Genomic DNA, 25,230 nt, shown 5'->3' with positions numbered 1-25,230 from the left:
AAATGACTCGAAGTCAAATCATGGGGTACAAGCTGATGGCTTGTGTTCTGCTTGAGATGGCTCCCTAGATAGCTTTCTGTAGACAGCTCTTAGCTCTTTAGTCTGCTTACTGCTTCAGACAGCTCCCTGCTAGAGACAGCTCCCTTATGATAGAAAACAGTCTAAATGCTTTCTGAATAGCTTAGAGGTTTTTTTTGAATTAAAGTCAGAAAAGCTGCTAAAAAAATTATTAGATTTTCTGACAGAGTCAGAAATGCTTTTAGAAAAATTCTAAAAGTAATTGTTGGGTTTTCTGATGAAAATCAGAAAGCCAGAAAAAAATTCTAAAAGCCTTGTTAGCTCCCAAAGCAGTTCTCTCTGGGTAGCTGCTAGAAAGCTTCTGGATATCTCCAGACAGCTTCTCCAGATTGCTCCGCAGTTAAAGACCACAGCCTAGTCTTTTGCATGTTAATTCACTCCAGTTTCCATTTTGATTATCCCAGGTCTGCATTCCACGGCTACATCCCCTCCTTAGAAAGAGCCTTAGAAAGAGCACACATTTTTTTTTCCTTTTAACCTTGCAATAGAATTCAGAGATCTGCCATCCTTTGTTAAGCACTGAAAATAAACTGGCTAGCTGGGTGGAACCCTGCCCTGAAATTACCACTAGAACCACACCTGACCCTGGACCTAAACACCCTCTGTCCCAGGCTGACCTTGAACTCAGAAATCTGTCTGTGTTTGTAAGCACAAACAAAAACTTAGTTGGGTGGGATCTTGCCCTGTGATCACCACTCCCTAAATCTCTTTTTATCTCCTTACCTCAGATCTTTCTGACAAGCTGCCTCACAGTGTAGCTGCCTCTGTTCCTTTAGATCTGTGAAGCTCCTTATACAATTCATATTGCATCCTTATTGTTTTGCACATAGTTGAGAAATTATATATTTTTGAACTCATGTTTCCTGAGTTCTTTCCCACAGCCTTAGGGGCTGAGATATAAGTGTATCCTCAACTTATGGACTTGTGCTGTTTCTAATTACCATGAAGTCATTAACCTTGACAAGGAGAATATTCCCCAAAATTGGAACATGAAGTAAAACATATATACTGTTATACATATACCTGTACATTCATATAAATGTATTATAGAATATTTTTTCTTACCTATAAAATAAGAATAAAGTAGGAAATGTGTTTAAAAGTTAGATCATAGAAGTCCAACATCTTTATTATTTCATTTTCTTTAAAATTTTGAGACACAGTTTTGTTTTAGCCTGTGCTGTCTTGAGACTCACTGTGTAGCCCTGGCAGACCTTGAATTGGAAGCAGTGTTCTAGCCGTACCCTCCAAATCCTGGGATTACGAGAGTGAACAACTCCCTGCCTAGAGGCTCAGGCTTTGGATTTGATCATAACCTTTACTGCTCATGAAGCTTTCAATAAAAGCAACATTTTCTAGAATGTCGATAAAAGAAATAGTAAAATTCTTAATGTATTTAAGTAGACTTTGTCTCTGATGTTAAATAGGATACAGATTATAAGCCAGTGCCCCTGAAAACGGGAGAAGATGAGGATTACATGCTGGCCTTGAAGCAGGAGTTGAGGGATACAGTGAAACGACTGCCGTACTTTATTGAACCACCTGAAGAAAAACAAGGTATGCACTAGGGTCTTTATGAGGCAGGCAGTTAGTTCAGTGTTTACAGAAGCAGTGTATGCAAGGATCCATGATCACTGAGTGCTGGATCATGTGACCCAGTCAGCTGATCACCCAACTTGAAAAAACATTAAATTGTCAAAAAGGAAAAACATATTTTATTGTATTGTTTTTCTTTTCTTTTTGCAACTTATTCATAATATTTTGTGTCTTCCTTTTGTAATACAATATTAGCCTTTTAATATTTCCTTAGTATTCTTAGAAAATGACTGTTACTCCATTATGTGGCTAAAATATTATCACTGATTTCCTGCTGTTAGAATGAAGTGGTTCTTTTTTTTAAACTATGCAATGCGGTGATTATTGCCATTGTACATAAGTTTTTAGTGGTGCCTCTGATCATTGACAGTTTAGGCTAAAAAAAAAAGTTAAAACCTTGACTTTTGTCTGATTGTTTATGTTCTGATATAAAATTTGTGTTAGTTCTTGATGCCAAAGGCAGAAAGGAGGAATTATGCTTCCAGGCTCAGCTATCCCAGACTAGAAATGGGAAGTGGTTTTAGAGGAAGGGAGCCTGCTTATCAGATGACTAGTTCTTTAGCACAATAAAATCGTCATATTAATTGTTAGATAATATCATCTTTGAGTTCTTAAAACAACATCATTAAAACGTGAGAAATTCTAATCCCAGCACTTGTGAGGCAGAGGCAGGTGGAGGCCAGCCTGTTCTACAGAGTGAGTTCCAGAACAGCCAGACCTATACAGAGAAACCCTGTCTCCAAAAAAAAAAGAGAGAGAGAGAGAGAGAGAGAGAGAGAGAGAGAGAAATTCATATAGTAGCCAGCCATGCCATTAGTATTAAAAGTGTTTTTTATTTCCTCTCTAAGATACATTGGCTGAGTCAAAAAGGAAGTGTGTAGGTGATGGTATTACATGTCTTAGTTTTCATGACTTTTCTACTTGAGTTTGTTTATATAATGGTTTTATAAATTTTACCTCAATAATAGAGGGGTTTTATTTTTATTTTTACTTTTCTGATTTTGTTGCATGCGTTTGTCTAGATTTAAAAATTAAATTAAATTTTAAATATTTTTAAATGAACTAATAAATACTCATTTTTATTTTAGAAATTAACAAGGTATGATATACTTTGATGCTATTAAAACTAGACTTTCCTTTAGATAAGAGACATACTTAGCTGATAAAATGTATTTATTCAAGTGCAGGTCTAATTAAAAGGTATATCAGATCATTCAAGCAGTTATATGAGTCTTGTAGGTAGTCATTGTTTTAGTTACTGTTGTATTGCTGTGAGGAGACACCAGGATGAAGACAGCTTTTACAAAGATGCATGTAATTGGGGCTTGCTTACAGTTTTAGAAGGCTAGGTCATGATCAGTATGGTTGCGGCATGGCACCAGGAAAGTAGCTGATAGCTCACATGTGATCCACAAGTTACAGGTAGAGAGAGAGAGAGAGAGAGAGAGAGAGAGAGAGAGAGAGAGAGAGCATGCTAGACCGGCTCTGGCATGGGCCTGCCCCAGTGACACACCTCCTCCAAGAAGACCACACACCTCCTAATCCTTTTCAAAGTTTTCCTCTGAGGACCACGCACTCAAACATATGAGCCATGGGGCCATATAAAATATAAAAAGATATAATACTTACGTCTTAGTTAGGGTTTTACTGCTGTGAACAGACACAATGACCAAGGCAACTCTTATAAGAACAACATTTAATTGGGACCAACTTACAGGTTCAGAGTTTCAGTCCATTATCATGGCAGCATCCAGGCAGGCATGGTTCAGGAGGAGCTGAGAGTTCTGCATCTTCATCTGAAGGCTCCTAGCAGAATACTCACTTCTAGGCAGCTAGGGTAAGGGTCTTAAAGCCCACACTAACAGTGACACACCTACTCTAACAGGGCCAAACCTAAAAGTGCCACTCCCTGGGCAGAGCATATTTAAACCATCACAACTTACTTGCTTAAGTCCATAAGAAAATTCTGTAGGATTTTCCAAATTGACAGAAGAAAAATCTTTTCAAATCTTCCTAATTCTCCTCTTTTCTGATATATATATTTTAAAAAGCTCCGTGGTTCAAATACGGTTTTATATAAGATGTATACATTCTTACGTATGTATAGGAGCACACACCAAACAGCAGTCTCCTCTCTGTTCATGGGCAATGTATTTCAAGGTGTCACCAAAGGATGCCTGAACCCACAGATTGTACCCAACTGTGTACTGTGTACCATCGCACTAACTGAGTACTGCCGCACTGTGGTGCCGTCATTGAGGACCGGGAGGATGGCATGGGTGTGCTAGGCAGAGGCAAAGTGTTACATCAGGAATTAGTTTTGTCTGTTTTGCTGGGTTTTGTTGGTTTGTTGTTGTTGTTGTTGTTGTTGTTGTCTTTTTTGATACAGGGTCTCACTATATGTCTCTGACTGGCCTGGAACTTGCCGTATTGACCAAAGTGCCTCAAACTCACAGAGTCCAGCCACCTATTTCTTCCAAATGCTGGAATTAAAACGTGTACCAGCATCTTCAACTTAAATCAGTTTTTAAGAAAATATGAAAGATTTCAGAAACTTTCATCTTTATAGTTATTTTCTTATTTTTAACTTCCATTGAACTGAAAATTCAATTTCTTTTTAATTTTTTACTAATACGTTTCCCCAGCCCTGGCCCTCCGAGACAGTCTTTGGGAGTAGGGGATAAGAAGGCATAGAATCAACAACACAAATTCGGGGAGCCGGAGGAGAAGGAGAAGCAGACTTTTGTATATTGTTATAATGGAGAGGTCCACGTCCCCTCCGTCCGGTCCCTAGCTACTTGTCCTGGCTGCCCAAGTCACAGGCCCTGTCTTTGTTCCTCTCCGGGTGTAACCTCTCCAGGGTTAGTGAATGCGGAAGCGCCTACTGCACATGCGCGGACCATTGGGGGGCAGGGGGCGCATTCATCAAAAAGTGCTGACTTACTCCTCCTACATTAATAATGCCAAAGAGAAGAAATGTTACATAGGAAGGTGTCTTACAATAACTAGATGAGTCGGGAAGTGAATGCACCGATGAGTCGAAGCTCCCTGCAAATGGCTGGTAGGCAAATGCATGAGCAAAGTCCCAGACTGAATCCCCAGATGACAAGACCTAAGGTGGGTTGTCTCAGGTATGAGAGTCAATGAATACACAGATTTAATTCTTTAGGAATTCAAAAGAAACGTGCTGTCCTTATGCTGAAAATCTTTGAGAAGGATATCACCAGAGAATTTATAATCATGTGGCATCTTGTTTGCTAAAATGCATGTGTCCCTATCTCTTTTTATTTTCATATTTATTTATGCACCAAAGTTTATCATCTATGGTTTGCAAGTGGATAAATGCTGAAGCCAAAACCAAAGACAGAGCCACTGATCAGACAGAAGTAGGTTACATAGAATTTTGAAAAATTATTGGGTCACTCATGTCTGTCATTTTCATTAAAGAAAAGAAAAAGAATAGCACCCTTTCTCTTATTCAAAAAAAGTGTAAGCCATCAAAGGTTTTTAAATGTAATTTATTTATTTGCTTATTTCAGGTTTTACAGACTAAAGAATAAACCCTGTCTCTTGCATATGCTAGACAAATGTCATATCCGAGCTGCATCCCCAGCCTCTCTAAAGTTTTGTTTTTTGTTTTTAATTCTCACTTTTAATTATGGAAGCACAAGAGTTAGAAATACGGGTGATGTTAGGGCAGAATCTATCAGAAACCCATCTGGACTCAGTGGGTCTCACCCTTCCTAACGCTGCCACCTTTAATACAGTTCCTCATGCCATGGTGACCCCCAACCATAAAAGTATTTTTGTGGTTGCTTCATAACTGTGATTTTGTTACTGTCATGAATTAAAATGTAAATATTTTTGGAAATAGAAGTTTGTCAAAGGGGTATCGACCCACAGTTGAGAACCACTGATTTAGATGACATGAACACAAGAGAAGATCACAGGCAATGCATTAAAACTCATTGACATGTGTACGTGAAACCTGAAGTCATAGCTGCCATCTGCTTGTGAGGGCAGCTGTTACACAGTCACCTCCCTTCAGAAGGGGTTGTCTCGTGGGATTTATCTCCAAAACAAGTAAAAAAAACCGAGAGGTACATCAGATTGCTTTTCTTAACTTCTTGGTGAACTGTGGGAGCTTTTCCTCTGTTGGTTCTGCTGTTTGATTTTTTGACTTCTCTATTCATAGCCACATTAAGTGCGCATTTGTTATGACAATCTTGGATCTTGGCTAGTTCTTTTTTTTTTTTTTTTTTTTTTTTTTTTTTTTTTTTTATAATCTTTTTTTTTCTAATACAGGATTTTACTCGTTAGGCCAGGCTGGTCAGCAGCTCACAGACCTCCACCTGTTTCTCCCCCATCTTCCCTTTCTTACAGCTAAACCTCCAAACCACTTAGAAAATATTTTTTGTTATTAATTTTTTTCATGAAGTGTATTCTGATTATGTTTTTCCTCTTCCCCAGCTCTTCCCAGATTCTCCCCACCTCCACCTTCCCAGCTTTGTATTCTCTCTCTCCATCTCTTTCCTTAAAAAACAAAACACAAGAAATAAAACCAATCAACCAAACAAACAAAAAGGCAAGAAACAAATTCTTACAAAGACCCAAAAAGAAAAATTATAACAAATGGGTAACAGTTAGATCAAATATTAAAACAACACAAAACAGTAAGTTCACAAAACATTTTGTTTTGGCTAACTGTCCCTGCGCATGGAGCCTAGATATACCCAGTGAAACTCCATTGGAGAAAACTGATTTTTTCCCCCTTGCCAATGGCTACCAATGGTTATGGCTGGGATCCCATGAACACTTCTTAGCACTGAGACTTCGTCTGTCTTGAACCTATGTGGGCCCCATATATGCCACCACATTTTCTTGCAGTTCATATGTACATTGGTCCTGTTATGCCTGAAGACATTGCTTGGAATCATCCCTCACCTCCAAATCTTGAGGGGAGGAGTTTGATGAAGATATCCCACTCAGGACTGAGCTCCAAAGAGTGTGGGAGGGGTGTGGGGTGTGGGGAGATGGTTCTGCAGTTCAGAGCACTGTCTGCTCTTCCGGAGGTCCTGAACTCACTTCCCAGAAACCACATGGTGGCTCACAACCATCCTAAAATATGATCTGATGCCCTCTTCTGGCTGGCAGGTGTATATGCAGATATTTTGTGTGTGTGTGTGTGTGTGTGTGTGTGTGTGTGTGTGTGTGTGTGTGTGCGCGCGCGCGTGTGCATAGTATAATTTTTTTTAAAGTGTGTGTGCCTATGCATCTGTCTGTCTCTTGCTCTAGCTCTCCCTCTGCACGTTGCCCAGCTGTGTGCCTCTGTGCTAATTCCCATTTAGTTCAAGAAGAACCTTCTCTGCTGTGGGTGGAAACATGCATGCACAGTTTGTCATTCCCAGTCAGTTTACTGCTGTCTGAGCCACATTTTACCAAGAGCTGTGCTTTTGGATGCCTGTGCTATGATTCTCTTTACCAGCTTGTGTTGCTAGTAAAGTTAAGGGTATTGCTGGGGTTATCTGACAGGACTGACAAATCACAAGCAAGACAGGGCCATGGCTCTGCTGACCCTAGGAAGTTCCAATGGATTGTGTAGAGCTTGTCGTAGTTTGTAGAAGACTTCCAGTTGACTCATTTCGTTCGCAAACAGGTGGTGTCTCACCACAACTCAGCCTTTCCTAGCTCTGTTCTTCCCAGTCAGTTGTGAAATTGCATATTGGGAACCTCACAAACCAATTACATGTATATGAAATGCTAAAGGTGAGACAGCCATCAGCCCTCTATTGCACTAGCCACAGTTAGACTGACTTTAAAGACCGGAACCTAGAGATTGTAGGAAACACTGAATAGATCTCTCTACCTTTGTGTGTAAGTGTCTTCCTAACCTGACTGAGTTTTTGGGAATGTTCTCACTGGCTAGTCAGGTTGTGTCATGCTAAGAACCAGGTTTAAAGTTGCTGTCTCTGCTCAGCCCACCATTGCTATTGCCGAATTTTAACCATGTTACTCTAATTGAATTTGTCAATGTTGGTCCAGTTATATACAAAGGTTATTATATACAAAGGTAGGAAATGCATGAAAATAAGAGACATTATCTGGTGATATAAGTTGCTTTAAAGACTGTCTTAAGTTTTTGTGTTTCTAATGACTGCTTTTTCTTTTCTCACCCTAGATGATATTGAAAGGTACAGCAAACGATACATGAAGGTCTATAAAGAAGAATGGGTACCAGGTACTATAAAACAAACAGTGCTAACAGACTTCTAAAAAGCTTCGTCTTAGTTGTATTTATGTCTGTGGTTGTGTGTGTCTATGCCATGTTTGTGAGGGTGCCCTTGGGGGCCAGAAGAAGGAGTCAGATACCCTGGGGCTAGCTAGCATCCCAGGACAAGAGGCATCAGACACCCTGGGGTTAGCCAGCATCCCAGGACAAGAGCATCAGACACCCTGGGGCTAGCCAGCATCCAAGGACAAGAGCATCAGACACCCTGGGGTTAGCCAGCATCCCAGGACAAGAGCATCAGACACCCTGGGGCTAGCCAGCATCCCAGGACAAGAGCATCAGACACCCTGGGGCTAGCCAGCATCCCAGGACAAGAGGCATCAGACACCCTGGGGCTAGCCAGCATCCCAGGACTAGAGGCATCAGACACCCTGGGGCTAGCCAGCATCCCAGGACAAGAGGCTGCTGTGAGCTCCCTGGTGTGGTACTTAAAACCAAACTTTGGATGGGAAGCAAGCACTCTAAAGCACTGAGCCATCTCTCCAGCCCCTTAAAATACTTTTTAAAGACCACCTGCCCTATCAAATATCACAGAAGTCTATTAGATTCTTGGGCATTTTCTTTGTTTTCAGCTGTTGGAAAGTAGACTCTTTTCCCCCCTCCTATAACTAATTAGTAATGAAGATCACTGTAAGGATACTTTAAGTCTTTCTCGTATTCTATGAGACATAGACAAGTTTTAGCTACTAGCATAGCATTTCAGTAGAAAGATGCCAAGAGACTCATTGTTAGCATTCAGAAGTATTACATTGCATACTGACATATGGAGGGATGGAGGGGGCTTTAAAAGAAACATCATTCAACCAGTTTATGTTATAAACAGAAAACAGTCGCCATAGAAATGAAATAACCTGTCAGGGTCTCTTACTAATACAGCCGTCCCTCAGACATTCATCCTTTTATACCTCTGACAGTCATGTTTTTAGAGAAACTGCCCTTAGGTGACTGTAAATACCATTAACAAGCTTTGTCACTTTTCCAGTGTAGAGTGTTCTCTTTGCCTTGTTGGTCTTAAGATGTGGGGCGAGGATGGGAACCTCCTTTCCAAATCATTCTTCTTCATGGTCTAAGAAGTTTAAAACTAAAATATATAAAAATCAAAATTGATCACTGTAGGTAAAATGATAACAGTTAACTATTTTGTAAAGATACACTGACAGTGCTTTATCAGCAGCCACTATCTTCAAACCTGTTTTGAATATTTCAAATATTTTAATTTATATATTTGTGTTGTGTGCACATGCATATGTGTATATGTACATCAAATGTATGTGGGCGCCTGAGAAGGCCAAAAAAGCTGGCTGGAGCTGGAGTTACTCATGGCTGTGAGCCACACAGCATGGGTGCCAGAAACTGGACTCTGAGTCCTCTGAAAGACCAGGAAGTGCTTTCACTACTGAGCTATCCCTCCAGCCCTCTTGAATCTGTATTTTAAAATGAGGCTAAGGATTGTAGAATACTTGCTTAGCATTTATGAGGCCCTGAGTTAAATTTCTAGTACCCACCAGAAGATTAAAAGAAAGTAAATACATAAAGGAATTGTTTAGTTAATGCAACTGAAAGCCATTCATTGGGGAGAATTTGCATGTTCACAACTAGTATTTTTAATTGAAATTTTCAAATAATTATTAAAGTTATTTTATGTCTTATGTATTGGGTTTGATTACCTTCCTTAGCTTTTGAAAAAAATGTTACATAATATGTGTATATCAACAGACAACTTATAAAATACAAAGTAACCAAATAATAATATCGGAGAAAACAGTTGTGATTTTGATAGAAACATCCACAAAGAATTTCCGTAAGATTTTTTTTTTCTCCAAGACACTTTATTATACCATTTCAAAGCTGTTTAATGAGATCTTTTTCTCTACAGGAGAAACGATGTCACTGCGCATTCTATTTATATTGGTTTTGTTTTGTTACATTCCAGACCAAATCTGTACAAGCAGATACTAAGAAATGTTGCTGTCTTTGCCTGAACAGTTGTCACTGTGTTAGGTAGCTAAGTCCAGAGCCACCAAGGACACTGAGACTTTTCTATTTTTTTCTTTTGTACACATAGACTGGAGAAGACTTCCAAGAGAGATGATGCCAAGGAAAAAATGCAAAAAAGGTACACCGGCTAATATGACCATAGGCTGGGCTTGCAAGAGCATTACTGAAGCTCATGTTAGGCTCAGTAATGAAAATTCTCAGTATGTCTGGCATTTTTATTATTTTACTGCCTCTTAGTGGCTGTTGACTTTTGGACCTTCTATTTTCTTGGATTAATCTCATTTTTTTAATTGTGAAAATTTGCTGTGTGAGGAAAGAACTCTGTTATACAGACTGTCTCATTTGTATATGTGCAGATTTTTATGATCTCACTGGCTATATTCTACATTATTATATGACACATTTTAAAATTGGAGGAGCACTGTTGACAGTTGTTGACTGTTGGGGGAGGAGAGTCAGCCCTTAAGGATGTGGCCAGTGTTAGGTTGAGAAACTTAACTCAGTGGATTATTAAAAAGAGGAGGACATAAAGTTGGGAAGAAGAATGTGAATAGATTTGGGAGGAGTTAATGGGAGGATGGAGAACAAGTTGGAACAAAATACATTGTATATGTTTATGAAATTCACAAAGCATTAGTAAACTATTTAATATTGTAGTTGAACCAACAAAAACTTATCCCTGTCCAACTTAAAATGAATGGGACTCAGACTATGGTTATTTATTTGGCTTTGACAATTACTTGGGGGGGAGGGTAACCCCTGATCTGCTTTCTAACTGCTGGCCTGGCTACTTCCCCAGTGGTTTTCCCCAGATAGCTGCTGTTTCTCCTGGCCATGTGCATCCCCTCTCAAGGTGGCTTATAGCAACAGACCAAACCTCAACATAATAATAAAAGAAAGACATGTACTAGGAAAAATTGAAGCGCTGGTAAAAGAGTTCTATATTAGATAAAAAGATACCAAAGTATATATTTTTGCTTGTTCTTTAATAATTCCATTCAATAAATAATTGTCTGCTATTGCTAGAAATTGCAACGAGGAACAGAGAGAGCCCATGTAGTTGGGACCATTCTTGCTTCATGGAGCTTAGAGTTAGGTGGAAGAACAACATGAAAGGACTGGGGGAATGGCTTGGTCAGTAAAGGGTTACCTTAGTTCAGATCTCTGTTAACCAGGTAAAAACTTTGGCACTGCTGAACCTACCTCCAAAAGCCTGGGGGCTTACTGGCCAGCCAATCAACTCTTGAACACACACACACACACACAGACAGACACAGAGACATACATACACATGTGCACACACACAATATGAAACAAACATACGATGTGCTTTTGGGAAGTGTGGGAAGAGTTCTGAGGAAGCGCAATGGGTGAATCCAACACTGTCATGATAAAACATGTAAGTGCATAGATGATGCTGGTCATGAGCTAGTGGACCACCATGTGCAGTGAACGACTGGAGATCTAAGAACTTACCTATCTTGGTTATCATTGGAGCTTCATACATTATTAGTCTTAGTACAGCTTGTTTGTTTGTTTGTTTATTTGTTTTTTTCAAGACAGGGTTTCTCTATATAGCCCTGGCTGTCCTGGAACTCGCTCTGTAGACAAAGCTGGCCTTGAACTCAGAAATCCCCCTGCCTCTGCTTCCCAAGCACTGGGATTAAAGGCGCGCGCCACCACTGCCCGGCGCTTCTGGTGGCAAAGACTTCCATTTATTGAAAAACAAATCAACAATTACATTTTCTTACCCCATGTATGCGAGTATTTTTTTTTTTTTTGGTTTAGTGTTATGTGCAAGTATTTTTAATTGTGTACAGTGTAGTTTTGTGTCTGTTGCTTTCTGTTGTGAGGGCCTCTGTGGATCTACATGAGGGTTGATAGCCACAGAGGGCTCAAGAGTAGCAGAGGTTTGAAGAACCAGCTGCTAATAGATACTGAAAGAAGCAAGTTCAGATACGTGCATACATGAAAAAAAATATTGGTAACTATGGAAAATTTTCATGTCAACATTTTAGGATAAAAACAGTCTTTCTGTACTATCGGTGATTTGATACTTTTGAATGTGAGTATGTGTGCATGAATTAAGTATTAAAACACAAAGAAAGAAAGATGAGTTGTATTGAATCTGGGACTCACCTTTTTAGTAAAATATTAGTAAGTCTCAGTGGTTTAAGAGTGCTTCCTTTTTTTTTTTTTTTTTTTTTTTTTTTTGTTTTTTTTCGAGACAGGGTTTCTCTGTAAAAGGGTTTCTTTGTATAGCCCTGGCTGTCCTGGACTCACTCTGTAGACCAGGCTGGCCTTGAACTCAGAAATCAACCTGCCTCTGCCTCCCAAGTGCTGGGACTAAAGGCGTGGGCCACCATACCCAGCTTTTAAGAGTGCTTCCTAACTCATCAGAGGACCAGAGTTCAGAGCCTAGAACCCATATCAAGTGACTTACATGTGTCTGTAACTCTAACTCTGAAGGATCTAATACCCCATTCTGGCACACGTGCCACACCCATACATACCCAAATAAAAAACTAAATATTTGAAATGAATTTAATAATTTATATATACATATATATTTCTAGCTGACAAACATTTGTAGTATTCACATGTTTGTATAGATTGTGAAATTAAATAACTTCATAAAAAGTCCTTAGAGAAAAAGACTTTATCGTGTGACTGGGCCGCCTTCTCACCTAACAGTTGTTGGCAGTGTTCTAGTACTCGCTGAGCTCTTGGTCATACATGATCCTGTGCTTGGAGTACTCACTAAACAGTCCTTGCCTTCCAGGAGGACAACAGAAGTTATAAGTTACACACCATTGAATGTTAGGTTATTTTTTCCCCCAAACTTCATTAATTCAAGAGCTGTGAAGTCACTGTCTCAGTCAGGGTTTCTATTTCTGCAGTGAAACACCATGACTAACAAGCAAATAAGGAAGGAAAAGATTTATTTGGCTTACAGTTCCAGATCATAGTCCATCGTTGGGGTAAGCCAGGACAGGAACTCAAGCGGGGCTGGAACCCGGAGGCAGGAGCCTTGGCACAGGCCATGGCTTGCTCTGCCCTCTGCAGCACACACAGCTTATCTTCTAGGCTCCAGCTGGCTCCACTCCACTGCTGCTGCTGTTCTTGGTGGTTGTCCCATGGTACTGGCATCTCCAAAACTTCTGGGGTCCCTTGCTACAACTGTACTTTGTTTTCACTTTTCACTCCACTCTCTTCCTGGCGCCAACCCTCATCTTCTTAGCCTGACCCCGGCCTTCAGTTGCCACCCAGGCTACAACATCACCAATGGCCTCTTTTGGCCTCTCACAGTGCTACAGTAGCATTAGCTACTCTCTATGATCCCTTCATACCTCAAACCTCTGCGGCCTGGGTGACTTTTTACACAATACTAAGTCCGGTGGCCAACATGAGATACAGCCTGGGCTATCTCTGCAGCACAGCTTCTGTGCTCTCAGGAAACACCTCCCAGAAGATTTCACCTCAGTGATGCTAGTCTCTTCTTAATCACTGCTAATTTCTTAGTTCCAGCTAATGACCATCAATTGTCCCAGTAATGTAAAGGTTTTTAAATCAAAATAGCAGATGGCCCTGATAGAGTCTTCAATCTTCCCTCCAAAATTTCACAGACCAGGGCTCCATCCTCTTCATTGCTTTCAACTTTAATATTTTCCAAGCTTCCATGGAACATCCCACAGACCTCTTAACACTCAATGGCTTTTTGAGCCCAAAGTTCCAGAGTCATTTCATAATCCTCCACAAAACACACAGTCAGGTCTGTCAGCAGTACCCCACTATCCTGGTAGCAATTGTTGTCTTAGTTAGGGTTTCCGTTGCTATGAAGAGACACCATGACCAAGGCAACTCTTTTAAGGACTAACATTTAATTGGGACTGGTTTACAGTACAATTTCAGACATTTAGTCCATTATCCTCATGGCAGGAAGCGTGGCAGCTTGCAGGCAGACATGGTGCTGACAGAGCTGAGAGTTCTACATCTTGATCTGAAGGTAGCCAGGAGACTGGATTTCATACTAGGCAGAGCTTAAACACACACACACACGCATACACGCATACACATATGCTCAAGGTCATATACGCCGCGCGCGCGCGCGCGCACACACACACACATATAAACACACATTTTAAGGTCCTATATATGACCTTAAAGGCCACTTCCATGGTGACACACTTCCTCCAACAAGGCCACACTTCCTAATAGTGCCACTCCCTAAGGGCCAAGCATTCAAATACTTGAGTCTATGGGGGGCCACAGCTATTCAAACTACACTTAGTGATTCTTCATTTTAAAGTTTTAAGTCTACCAGTTATCTATTGTGGTCTGCAAATCATGTGCGTGTTGAGTATTTATCTTTAACATAGCTTAAGTCTTTCTGAGCCTGGTTTTTGATACCTAAGGATTTGGGGGATAGTTGAGTTTGGTAAAGAACTGTAATCATTTCATCTTGTGAGAATCATTTATGGCTTATAAGGATCCCTTGGTAATTGGCAGTCTTCGTAGGAAGTAATCCTTCATTACCCACTGTTTTAGAATAACCTGGAAATGAAATACTTTGCTTAGAGTGAAACACATTGTGGGAGTTAAAGCTTGTTGAAACATTTCCTTTCACTTTTGTGAAGAGACTGGCTAGCCGTTTTACTCTTCTCTGTGAAGACCGTTCTTGCTAACATCAGGTGAAATCTCTTTCCTAGCCCTTTACCGTTAGCCAGGGCAGATTTAGCCTGCACATCTTTTGCTTCACACCTACTTAGCACTGCTTGGGTTAAAATGGACTTCACCGATGGATGGGTGACGGGTGACTGAGAAACCCTTACAGGATCTTTTCTTGTTATTCTAGTGTTTCTGTCTCAAGTGATGATATAGCAGATTTTGTCCCTAATGCTATTAATGGTGAGACTAAAGTTGCAGTGCTTTGTTAAAATACACCTATTTGTAGTCTAAATAATAACATTCGAAGTGAGGAAGTGACTATCATTTGCTCTAAGCAAATGACGTGGCTGCCTGGTATGCCATAGAGCTACATCACAGAGCGTAGGAGGTACTGCCTGCCCTTCTTCTCCTTCCTGCAGTAGAAAATCTGGGCTGGAGAGATGGCTCAGCAATTAAGAGCCCTGACTGTTTTTCCAGAGGTCCTGAGTTCAATTCCCAGCAACCACATTGTGGCTCACAACCATCTGTAATGGGATCCAATGCCTTCTGCTGGTGTGTCTGAAGACAGCCACAGTGTATCCATGTACATAAAATAAAGAAAGAAATCTTAAGAGAAAGAAAGAAGGAAAGAAAGGAAATCTGTTAACAGATTGTGCTTTTGTTATAGGGAATCCAAAATCCAAACCAGCTAAAGCTGCAGGCACGGGTTCTTCACTCATTAATTCTGTAGATGTGTTGAAAAAGATTGAGGTAAGTTTATAGTTATAAACGTGAACTGGTACTTCCTCTTCCCCCACCTTTCCACCTTCTCCTTTTAATAATTTGCCAGAAGAGAGGCCAATGCTTAAGTTAGGGTTGAGCTTTGCTGTCAGAGAGGTGTGGAGAAAGAGCTCTCCTGTCTGAGCCCTCCAGGGCTCCTGCTGTCTGGTGAGTCCCACCCTGACTTTTTAAGCTCTGCCCACAGCCCCAGGCCTTCTTTTCACTGTACCCTTAACTTCCCCTTTGTATTGGATTGTGGCGAGTAGGAGGGGAGAGACACGTGAACCACTGGCATAATTGATGTGATTCTCTACAAAAGTCCTGCTTCCCCTTGTTGGTGTATGGTTCTTTTACCCCTCGTCCCATACCCCAGTGTTTTGGGATATAAATAGAAGACTCTATTGAGGCAAAGATGGCATTTCCTGGAATTTATTTGTCTATCATTAATCAAAACAAACAAAATTTAGGTTAGTACCTTGAGACTGTGCTGTCTCCTCTCTGCCTGGGGACATATATTTTCTTGTTGTAGTCCAAAACTATGCAAATTCATATTCTTTTTTTTTATTTTGAAAATTCATATTCTTTCAGAAATTCTTTATTTGCAAAAAAATATGAAACTTCCTCCTGTCATTTCTTGAATCTTTAAACATTATTTTATTGTTTTATGTATATGAGTGTTTTGCCTGCATGTACATATGTTTGGGTACCACATGTGTGCCTGGTGTCCATAGATGTCAAAAGAGGGCTCTTAGTTGCTGAGCCAGCCTGAATTCCCCTGTCAGTGAGGAGGCTATTATGCCACACTTCTGCATTTTCATTTTATTACTTAAGAAAATGTCATAGGCGTAGCTCCATGTGTGGCTATCCAGAGCTCCCTCATTGCGTTGTTAACGCTGTGAGAATGAACTATAGTTACTTAATAACGTCATTAATATGCTACTGAAGGGCATTGTTTCTTCTGATGTTTTTTTATTAGTTTCTTTATTTACATCTCAATCTTCTGATGTTTTGCTGTTATTAATAATGCTGGGAATTTATAATAAGTATGTCACAGGAGTACAGTTGCTGGCCTCTTTGTCACATCTGCTTGTTGGGAAGCTCCTCATTTTACTGTTTCCCTTTCTGGACTGTGCTTCAGCTGGATGAGAGTATGACCGAAATAAAATCTGGAAGATCAGTGGTAGAGTAGCAGTGAGCATCAGGTCCACTAGGTGGAATTGTAAGACTCTGGTAAGCCTTAGCTGAGTAGGGAACCCCTGCGTGAACCATGTGGAGCCAGAATCAGTGTAAAAAGCAAGAGGGATTTTTTGTTCCAGTGCACTGGGGTCATCCTAGACCTGAAGGAGAGGCCGAGATCCACAGCAGCCTGTTCAGCGAGTTTTTATGTGGTTTCTAGGGGCAGAATAGAGCATCAGCAACTAGGCATAGTATGATTGGTGGAACAGTGTGTCCTTTAAACTGATTGGTCTTTAGGGAATGAGGTAGTGGGGGCTTACTCAGCCTGTCTCTTCTGGCCTCCGTGCTCTCTGACCTGTCTCTTTCAGGAGGAGAGGGGTTCAGTGGAATTTTGGAAAATTCCAAAGCTCTGAGATGACCTCTTCAGAATGATGGTGGGATGTCTGGAAGATCAGTGATGGAGTAGCAGTGAGCCCCAGGTTAACTAGGTAGAGTGATGGTGGGATGTACTTGGTCCTGCCTCTCAGAAAGCTTGGAGAAGTTCTCGAGAGGCACACACAGTGCTCTGTAGATTGGCCTTCACTTTGGGTGTGGTTTTCCTTGGTGCTGACATTTGCCATCTTTTCCAGAACATTCTAAACATAGAAATCTTAATATGTTTACAGTTTTAACAGAGCAGTGGTTGTTTCTGGTTGTCTCCAACAAAAGCAGTTTCGTGCTTTATTATGGTGGCATCTCTGGGCAGGGTTAACAGCATTAGATCAGGTCTCAGAGCAGTGACACACACACCTTCCTTCTGTCTTACCTGAGGGAGGGGGCTCTTTGCCTGTCCAGTGTCTATGCTAGAACTGCTCTGGGTCTGAATCTCACCTCCTTTCTAGATGTGGTCCTTCTCTTCCTACTCCTGCACAGTCAGCTTCAGTAGTTAAAGATCATGGAAGAGAAAATGGAGGCTGCTGAGTAGGAGAGCCAAAACCATTAGCTAATTGAAAAGAACAAAATAATCACACAGTATGTGTCCCTGGGATTATGGGAGAGTCTTAAACAGCTTTTGTCTCACTCTACTGACGTACATGATGGGCTTGAGTTGGATGTGTGTGGTAAAGGTAAAGATGAGACTATTTGCTTTGGCTGTGTGATTTGGCAACAGTAGAAATACAGTCTTGGTCCTTAAAGCATATTGGATGAATGCTGTACTTTGAATAATACAGTTGTTGCCATTTTTTAAAATAAAACAATTCTGTTTCTAATTTTGAAATAATTAGTGACTTTCTAAAAAGATAATAGAGTATACTTTTCAAAGTAAAATAAATATTTCAGTTCCATTTTAATTGCATTTAATTGTAGACATTTTAACCTATAATCTAGTTAAAACAGAAAAGACATATCTTAATATTAATGTAGCATAGTTTATATGTGTGTATGTATCTGTCTGTCTGTCTGTCTTAGATGTTTCAAAAGGCTTATGGAAATTTGGCTACTGTATTAGTCACAGTTCTCTAGAATCACAGAACTTATGGTAGTCTCTATGTAGTAAAGGAATTTATTGATGACTTATAGTCTGTAGTCCAACTCCCAACAATCAACTCCCAACAATGGTCAGCAGCAGCTGTGAATGGAAGTCTAAGGATCCAGCAGTTGCTCAGTCCCACAAGGCAAGCAGATGAAGCAGAGAGAGCCTTCCTTCTTCCAATGTCCTTATATAGGTCTAGAGCAAAAGGTGTGGCCCAGATTATAGGTGTGTGCCACCAGATGTCCTTGCTTGAACTCGTAGATCTTCCAGTCTTAATTGTTTAGGATTCATAGCCACTATGCCACCACACCCTTAATCCCAGATGATCTTGAACTCATAGATCTTTCTATCTTAATCCTCTGGGATTCATAGCCACTATACCTCAAGATCTCCATGCCAAGATTCAGGTCAGAAACTTGTGTCTCTCAGCCTCCAGATTAGGGCCAGGTGAGCCTTCTAATTCTAGATTGTAGTTCATTTCAGATATAGTCAAGTTGGCAACCAGGAATAGCCACTACAGTTACTTAGGATTTTCCAAGAAGATGGCCAGTTGAGAAATTGTCACAATAACTGCCAAGGCAAGGGTACAGTTGTTATGAGAGTAAGCTATCCCATGTATGTACTGGTCTTGGTTTTAATTTGTTCTGCCTGAATGAGGTGAATTGCAGGCAACATTGCTTGAGTTTTATTTAAAAATTGGGTCTTATGAGCTTGAGAGATGTCTCGGTAGATGAAACGTTTACTGGGCAAGCATAGTGACAGACATTCCAAGCCCCAGCATGCACATAGAAACCAGGCGGACTTGTGGCAGCCCATAATCCCAGTTCTCGGGAGACAGAGAGGAGTCCCTAAGGTAAGCAAGCAGTGGGTTGGCAAAACTAGCTAGAACCTGCCTTAATAAACTAAATAAAGCGTGGATGAGGAAGATAGGTCGATTTCCAGCCTCCACATGCATGTTCAAACACATGCGCACATTAGGATACACACATGTAAACATTCTAAATTAATTCATTTGCATTGGGTTTGGTTAATGTGATCTTTCCTTTGCCTTTGATTTTCTTCAGTTCAAATTGGAACTAAAATAATTTTTACAGTGATTTATGTAAGGAGAACAGCTACGTTATAGTTACTCTGGATGTAAAATATGTCTTCTGCTCATGAATAAACAGCAAAGCCTTAAGGAGTGATGGGTATGCCTACACAGGAATTCATTATTCACTCTTCTAATTACTGTTAGTAAGAATCAGGAATTAACTCCTGGGAAGTTTAATTATGAATATGTAAAGTGCTTGCTGTGCAAATCTCACAGAAAACCTGTGAGATTCTGTCTCTTGTGTAAAGTGAGGGTCACCCAACCGAGCAAACAGATAGAGACAGTAATAAGATTAGGTCACTTTTATCAATTGAGAAAATTATCGGTAGTTATAAGGCATTTATAAAATCAAAACTGCGGGATGACGTCCAACGTGTGGTTTTCCAGGTAGACAGAGAGAGCCACACAGAAGCCAAAGCCTCCCCTAGTCCGTTTCCCTTCTTTATTTTTAGAGCTGCTAATACCAGCCAGTGTGTTCAGTGATGTGCTTTAATCTCCTTTTCACAACCTTCCAGATGGTATCGTGAAGCAGAAATTCTTGGCATTGGGAAATAATGAAAGACAAAGGAGACAGGAGTGGATAAACTAAACCATGTCGAGCATTTTAGGAGGAGGTGGGATAGAAATTCTGAAAAGAAAGCATTGAGGATTAGGATTTTTTTTTATATATTGGATATTCTGTTTACATTTCAAATGTTCCCCCCTTTCCCAGTTTCCCTCCCTCCCAGAAACACCCTATCCTCCCTCCCCCTGCTTCTTTGAGGGTGTTCCTCCCCACCCACCTCCCCGCCCTCCATTCCCCTACACTGGGGCATCTATCAAAGACCTCTCCTCCTATTGATGCCTGGCAAAGCCATCTTCTGCTACATATGCAGCTGGAGACATATGTACTCCTATGGCTTAGACAAGGTCTGGTTGGTTGGTATCCTTGTTCTTCCTGTGGGGTTGCAAACCACCTTCAACTCCTTCAGTCCTTTTTCTAACTCCTCTATTGGGGATCCTGCACTCAGTCCAATGGTTGGCTGCGAATATCCACTTCTGTATTTGTAAAGCACTGGCAGGGCCTCTCAGGAGATTGCCATATCAGGTCCCTTTCAGCATGTATTTCTTGGCATCCATATAGTGTCTGGGCTTGGTAACTGTATATGGGATGAATCCCCAGATGGGACAGTCTCTGGGTGGCCTTTCTTTCAGTCTCTGTTCTACACTTTATCTCCATATTTGCTTCTGTGAGTATTTTGTTCACCTTCTAAGAAGGACTGAAGCACCCACACTTTGGTCTTCCTTCTTATTAAGCTTCATGTAGTCTGTGAATTGTATTCTGGTTATTTGGAGCTTTTGGTCTAATATCCACTTATCAGTGAGTACATACCATGTGTGTTCTTTTTCGATAGGGTTACCTCACTCAGGATATTTTCTAGTTCTATACATTTGCCTAAGAATTTCATGAATTTGTTTTGAATAGTACTTCATTGTATAAATGTGCCACATTTTCTGTATCCATTCCTCTGTCGAAGGACATCTGGGTTCTTTCTAGCTCCTGGCTATTATAAATAAGGTTGCTATGAATATAGTGGAGCATGTGTCCTTATTACAAGTTGGAGCATCTTCTGGGTAGTAGTTAGCCCAGGAGTGATATTGCTGGGTCCTCAGATAATATTATGTCTAATTTTCTGAGGAACTGCCAAACTGATTTCCAGAGTGGTTGTACCAGCTTGCAATCCGACTAAAAATGGAGGGGTGTTCCTCTTTCTCTACATCCTCGCCAGTATCTGCTGTCACCTGAGTTTTTGATCTTAGCCATTCTGACTGGTATAAGGTGGAATCTCAGGGTTGTTTTGATTTGCATTTCCCTGATGACTAAAGATGTAGAACATTTTCTAATACCAGAGTAGCTGAGGGAGGTCCAGTGATAAGAAACAGAATGAAGAGGGGGTGGCCAGCGGGCTGGCATGTTAATTTAGGATTAAGCGAGGGTGAGCCATAGCTTTTTTTGGGGGGGGGGGGGGGGGGGGGGGGGGGGCTGGTGTGTAGATCAAAGTGTAATCATTTGCATGCACATTAACCAGTCCCACTTTATCAGGAACTGGAAAAGAAAGGCGAGGGTGAAAGATCGGATGAAGAAAACGAAGAAAAAGAAGGGAGCAAAGAGAAAGAGAAAGATGATGAGGAAGACGGCGAGGAGGATGCAGAACAGGAGGAGTATGATGAAGAGGAGCAAGAAGAGGTAAAAGTCTGTCTGAGGAAGATAAAGAGACTGCTATTTCACCTTAAAGATTAGCTATGGCACGTGGCACACGATGTCAGTCGGCAAACAAAACCACACCCACAATCCTAGCACTCAAGGATGGTTGGGAGAAGTTTGAGGAGCTGGAGCTACACCACGGTGTGACCTTGTCACAAAAACAAACAACAAAAACCTGTTTATAGAACTAGAAATATATTCCCATCATTGGCATCAGTTGCTTGGTTTAAAATGATAATAATGCAAAATTAAAGCCAGGAAATCAAAGTAACTGGTTAATCTCCTGCAAGCAGGAAATTAAGGAAATAGGAGTTCATACCTACCGACAAAATTTCAGATGGTAGTTGAGGTACCAAAGGGCTTAGACACAGAGGCCTAGGAGGGCATCCCTGCAGGGCCATCGATGCTCAAGCTCCTCAGAAGCAGAGTGTTACTAAAGCTGTCCTCAGGTGTCTGGCTATCAATTCTTGTTTGGGTTTTGGACTTAGGATTCCTGGTTTTTAGAAGCATGGTCTATTCAAAAAGTGGCAGTCAGTCTCAGTGTTTGAGCAGGGCGACCTAGTTATTGATATAGCCTTTTGAGGACTGGAGATACTTCCTAAGGTAAGCCTAGGGTAAGATAATTTCCTTTCCGTTCTGGCAACCTTTGTCCTTGCTCCATTTCAGCTTCTTGTACTTACTCTTCTCTTCACCTGGAGCTTTCCAGCTGTGAAATATTTGTTATATGCTTTAAATGTGTTGTATGAAAATTTGCATTCTTTTGCAATGTGTATTGTTAGTATGGAAGTATTTTTGTCTGTTTACAAATGGCTAGCCAACGGCTGAACTCACCTGTTAAATGATTTATTTTCCTTGTTGAGTAAACTCTTCATTTAGGAGTCATTAGATCCCCGAGCTCTACTTCAATGGGCTTCTGAAATCTGTTTGTACTAATCTTTCTAGAACAACTCTGAGATGTCCTATGTAATGGAAACTCCGTTTCCAGTGGGTTTTCCTGCTTCCCTCCTTTTTCAGAGTTTTCCCAAGTATTTTATTTATTCTGTCATATATCTCAAGACAATGGAGAGTTTTTCTTTTTAAAGATGTATTTTTAGTTCACGTGTAGGAGTGTTTGATTACATCATGTACCACGTGCACGCATGGTGCCTACTGAGTGCAGAGGAGGGTGTTAGATGCCCTGGTCCTGGAGTTAGGAGAGGTTGTAAAGCTCCCGCAGTGTGGGTGCTGGGAACGGAAGCAGGGACCTCTGTCAGAGCAGCAGATGCATTCTGTTACTGAGCTAGCTATCTCTCCAGCCCAGTCTGTTCTGTTAGCTGGTTAGCACCTGAGCACAGTACAAAATGGCACTTAAAAGAAAGCTGAACTGATCAAAATGTATGAAAACTGCTTTTGAAGGAGGAGAGCCCGCAAGCAAAAGACTATGTAAGTCTTCTGTGTTTTCCTTTTACCTCAACTTGGTATCTATAAACTATAGAGGTGTTCTCTTTTGTATTGTCTTAAATGGTACATTCTAATCACTTTACTGACTGAGGAATCCATCCCTTCCCTTAGGAGAATGACTACATTAACTCCTACTTCGACAACGGGGATGATTTTGGTGTAGACAGCGACGATAACATGGACGAAGCCACCTACTAGCTGTGGCATCCCCAGGTGTTTGGAGGATTCAGCTTCGGAGTATTTGGATCCACTTTATTTTGGATAAGGATTAAGTCCTTATTTCCTGTTGTTCAGGGTTTCGTATCCAACTCTTCAGAACGACTTTGTATTTATACCCCATGGCCTTACTCCATTACCTCTGCCACACCTCTGATTATGCAATGGTTGTGGGGTTCTCTGGCTTTTGTCTGATCTGGATTTGAGTGTTTTTAAAAAGTTTCAGCATCACTCTGTGTTCACAGTTGAAAAAAGATCACTCTGGCTCACCTGCTGATCTTAGGTAAAAAGTGTTACTAGTCATAGTGGATTTCTATTAATACTGCACGCGGGGCACTTTAAAAACAAACTGGACAAATGACTTCTCCTAACTGGTACATTCTGTTTTACCACGCTGTGACCTTGTAAACGTACCTGAGTTCTTAACAGTACAGAGATTAGAGTTATGCTGATAGGAAGCAGGCTCTCAGCAAAGACCAGTGACTTGGATGAAATCCGTTTCAGTTTACATCTCAGCCACAACAAAGACTTTCACATGAGTGGAAGGGGATCAGTGCTTGGCCTTGAGGATTGCTCCAAGCCATATGGTTTACAGTGTGTGAATTAATGATTCCACTGTAATAAGTCTGACACTTTAAACTTGTTGGGCTTATGGGGGAAAAAAAAAAACCCTGAGACATACTGCTTAATTCTGGATAAACCTCATCATAGAATGGAGTTTGTGTGTGTGTGTGTGTGTGTGTGTGTGTGTGTGTGTGTGTGTGTGAATATGATGAAGGGCACTGCCCTCCCTTGTATTTCACAAGATTCATAAACTGCAAGTCAATTATATAATCATTTAAATGAGCTCAGGTCATTTTGAAATTATGATTGCTTCTTGTTCTAACTTACAGGGTGACTCTCCTGCAGTTTTATATTTTGCAGGAGAAAATATCCAGAACCCTTCACCTCTAAGGACTTTTTAACATGCCAAAGATTCTCAAGGGAATTCATAGTGTGCATTTCAAAACTAATGTATTAAAAGTATCTGCCTACAGGACTAAAGTTGGTGTTCCCATTGGGGAGACTTCTTACTCATTATCCTCTGACCTGGAAACTGGAGCCCTGCTTTTTCTCTCAGGATCAAGATAACCTTGATATTAAGCTTAAGTTTGTGTGCCTTAGTTTCTCCACTTGTAAACAGTTTCCTATAAAAATTTATAGGAAAATTTATAGTGTTTAGACACTAAATAATCAAGTCTTAAATTTTATTTTTGCTCTGTAAGCAGTTGTACTGTGGAAAGTGAAATAGCTGTGAGAAACAGTTCCCTGTTGAGTTATAATTCGATTTTCCAATCTTGTATCTGTGTTAGAAACTGTAGTTTATTTGTATGATCCGGAGAGATTCCAAAATTCCTTTCTCAGGTGAAGGATCACTTTCAATGGCAATACTTCTTCAAATACTTCCTGATGGATTCAAGAGCCCATCTTGACAGTATAATGCTGTACTGAACACGTGACTTTCATCCAGTTCCTGGGAGCTTATAAAAATGTTGCAAGATTCCTAGTGGAAACCAAGTCTTTAAAGGTTCAGTGTGTTGGGGAACTTACATGAAGTTTTTAGTAATAATGGCAAATGCTGTTATTTGGGAATAAAAAGTACTTTATTCTCTTACATTTGGTACCAGGGCCAAACAAGTTTCCATTTGTAGACACTGTTTGGCCCTGTTTCCTTCCATTATTACAAATCCGCAGATAACTCTTCAGTCGGGAGCTGCATTGGCAGTGACTTCTTCCCTGGCTTCCAGTATGTCTTCACGGGTGTGGGCCTGCCACCCAGAGGGGAGCGCTTTTGCACAGGATTGACTCTGGGCATCTCTTCTAAGGATGCCCATCCTCACTTGAAAGATCAGTTTACAACTTGAAACATACTAGTTTTGAGAAAAGATGAGATTTTCCGGGTTGCTTGATTACCATAAAGCTTGTTTTCTTTAGCTCTGAGTCTATGAAATTACTTTGTAGAGAGACAGCTTCTTAATAGATAAGAGTACTTACTGGGACCTGTGATAAAATATCTTTAACATTATCATAACAAATAAAATTGGTTGCCACATGCTGGTTTTTCTGTATTTGTTTACACATATAAAGTTTAAAAAATAAAATTTTGACCTTAATACCAA

General features: G+C 40.6%; 1 protein-coding gene across 2 annotated transcripts in view; it reads left to right on the top strand.

Moving 5' to 3' along the window:
* Polr3g (RNA polymerase III subunit G) overlaps positions 1–25,230 on the top strand; it is a 39,777-nt gene extending 14,547 nt beyond the window's left edge. Inside the window, exons 3-8 of one of the 2 annotated variants that reach the window (XM_031360721.1) lie at positions 1,506–1,635; positions 7,853–7,912; positions 10,029–10,079; positions 15,297–15,379; positions 21,254–21,397; positions 22,967–25,230. In XM_031360721.1, the coding sequence (XP_031216581.1) occupies positions 1,506–1,635; positions 7,853–7,912; positions 10,029–10,079; positions 15,297–15,379; positions 21,254–21,397; positions 22,967–23,053 (555 nt within the window). In that variant the 3' untranslated portion in view covers positions 23,054–25,230. The remainder of the gene's footprint in view (positions 1–1,505; positions 1,636–7,852; positions 7,913–10,028; positions 10,080–15,296; positions 15,380–21,253; positions 21,398–22,966) is intronic. The other variant, XM_031360722.1, reaches the window with a different exon arrangement.

Source organism: Mastomys coucha, unplaced genomic scaffold, assembly GCF_008632895.1.
Source record: "Mastomys coucha isolate ucsf_1 unplaced genomic scaffold, UCSF_Mcou_1 pScaffold8, whole genome shotgun sequence".
NCBI lineage: Eukaryota > Metazoa > Chordata > Mammalia > Rodentia > Muridae > Mastomys > Mastomys coucha.
The sequence above is the reverse complement of the archived record's forward strand: the minus strand, read 5'-3'. Positions and strand labels throughout refer to the sequence as shown.